We start from the raw sequence: 2,280 nt of genomic DNA on the forward strand, positions 1-2,280 counted from the left end.
TAGCATGATAATTACAGAATTTTGTTCAATTTTTGTTTACTTATTATACACTTGAAGGCTCTTCAAGTTTATCAGGACCCTACTCACCCTCTGATGTGCTTTCCAGCTGTTGCCATCTGAAATAAGACTCAAAGTTCCAGTGACAAGGAAGAATGGTTACAGGCGGTCATTTGTCCTATCTGCTGTGGACATTCCCAATAAAGATCAGTCTCGGCTAAAGTAACATAGAGTAGACAAGCTCTAAGTGGACCTCAAACAGTCTTTTAGCAGTAGTATGGTAACTGTTACATGGTTTTAGTATTTGGGTGAAATTAAAACACTGTTTCACTTATTCTATAGTTTTTTTTATCTCATTCTTACCCACATCTTTTTATTCGTTATGTGGAGTGTGATGTGTGTTTGTCTTTGTGTGTCTTTATGTCACTCCCAAAGAGAGTTTTCCATTTCGTGTAAGTGTAGTGGACAATGAAGAATTCTAAGTCTAAGTCTGGTGTAATGGCAACATTGGTGTAGAACCATTGTATATTTTGCCAGCAATTAGAAACAACTATTATGTTAAACAATCCGAAAAAAATATTATGCTGTACTAATGTAAATTACGTGTTTCCCATAGAGGGTGTGGCAAGTTTGTTGTCCGTATCTGTGTGTGTGTGTGTGTGTGTGTGTGTGTGTGTGTGTGTGTGTGTGTGTGTGTGTGTGTGTGTGTGTGTGTGTGTGTGTGTGTGTGTGTGTGTGTGTGTTTGTGTGTGTGTTTGTGTGTGTGTGTGTGTGTGTGTGTGTGTGTGTGTGTGTGTGTGTGAGAGAGAGAGAGGCCAAAGCCTCTGTCCATCAGCATTTACTGTATATATGTGTCTAGCTGCAACCATGCTCCATAGAAAACCCTGACAGAGGTGAGGTGCCATGCAAGAGTGCATTGTGTTTGTCAGTGTGTGTATGTGTGTGTGTGTGTGTGTGTGTGTGTGTGTGTGTGTGTGTGTGTGTGTGTGTGTGTGTGTACGTACGTGCTTGTGTGAGTATGATAGATCGTAGTGAAACTGTGCCTATGCTTTCATACAAATATCTGCGCCTATGCTTACATACTTATATATTTTTCTTTGTGTGTGTGTGTGTGTGTGTGTGTGTGTGTGTGTGTGTGTGTGTGTGTGTGTGTGTGTGTGTGTGTGTGCGCATCTAGGATCCACTGGGCAGGTACGGAGACTGCCACCCAGTGGTGCGGCTACATGAGTGGCGCTATCCAGAGTGGCCAGCGGGTGGCGCTAGAAGTTGCAGCCCGTTTGAGTCCTCACACTCTGACCCAAGAGGAGAAGGAGGCGCTGCAGGGTCCTGGCCAACCGCGTGCTCGGAGCGACCTGTGGAGCCACGTGATTGGCTACTCTCCACTTCCTGTCACGCTCACCCTAACGGTTGTCGCACTAGGGGCGGCACTGTTATGGGTCAAACCCCAGCTGAGAAGTGATTTGATTGGCCAGTTGGTAGAATGGCTTCCCAAACATTAGCGGAACCAAGAGGTCCCTGGCCAAACAAAACATTTTCTCAGTCTCCTGAAACACGCTTGTATTTTAATTACTGTGGCTAGCGTGAATTGCTAATGTTGGTTGGAGAAAGGCATTAAATATCACAAATCAGATTCCCAAACTTTGTGAAAAATAAACCTACCATAAATGGAGCTGCATGAAAAGTCTGTGTCATGTCCTGCATACTCTATCACAGTCTGTAGATAAAACTGATGGATTACCATAATTTCTGTTAGCTGAAGCACATTTTTGTAACTTTGGCTGCTTTGGCGGAACTATTCCCACAGACGCACAAACCTATAACTAAATTAACCAAGCTAATAGCACAAAATTGCTTTGCAATCAGTTTGCAATTTACAATATAACACACACTTAACAAAATATAACAAAAAGAATCCACTGCATCAACACTCATTTTGCATAACTGTCAACACAACTCACTGCTTTGCACACAATTTCCAAATGATAAACACACCCCTCGACTCCTAACCTCCTAAAAAGACATACATTTTGAATAGCGAAACCAAGAGGCAAAGTTTTTCTTTACATTTTACTGTCTTAGTTGCTGCAATGTGTGCTAGTAATGTGATCGGTGTCGGTGTGTAAACATCGATTTGTTAACGTCATTTTACAACTGTGTGTGGGGTTAAGCAAACTGTGTTGGGTTTTCCAATGTATCTACTCAGTTTTGTTGATTTGGTGTGTGAAGAGTTCTACAAAAATTGAGCTTAGTGATCAGGAAAAAAACTGGTCCGTTCAGGGACCA

The 2,280-nt window shown here is 42.2% G+C and overlaps 1 protein-coding gene across 2 annotated transcripts in view; it reads left to right on the top strand.

Moving 5' to 3' along the window:
- Window positions 1–1,697, top strand: part of si:ch211-127i16.2 (probable flavin-containing monoamine oxidase A) — a 158,216-nt gene extending 156,519 nt beyond the window's left edge. For both annotated transcript variants that reach the window (XM_063211399.1, XM_063211398.1), the window contains one exon: window positions 1,175–1,697. In XM_063211399.1, the coding sequence (XP_063067469.1) occupies window positions 1,175–1,496 (322 nt within the window). In that variant the 3' untranslated portion in view covers window positions 1,497–1,697. The remainder of the gene's footprint in view (window positions 1–1,174) is intronic.
- The last annotated feature ends 583 nt before the right edge of the window (window positions 1,698–2,280 follow it).

This window comes from Engraulis encrasicolus, chromosome 11 (assembly GCF_034702125.1).
Source record: "Engraulis encrasicolus isolate BLACKSEA-1 chromosome 11, IST_EnEncr_1.0, whole genome shotgun sequence".
Taxonomy (NCBI): Eukaryota; Metazoa; Chordata; class Actinopteri; order Clupeiformes; family Engraulidae; genus Engraulis; species Engraulis encrasicolus.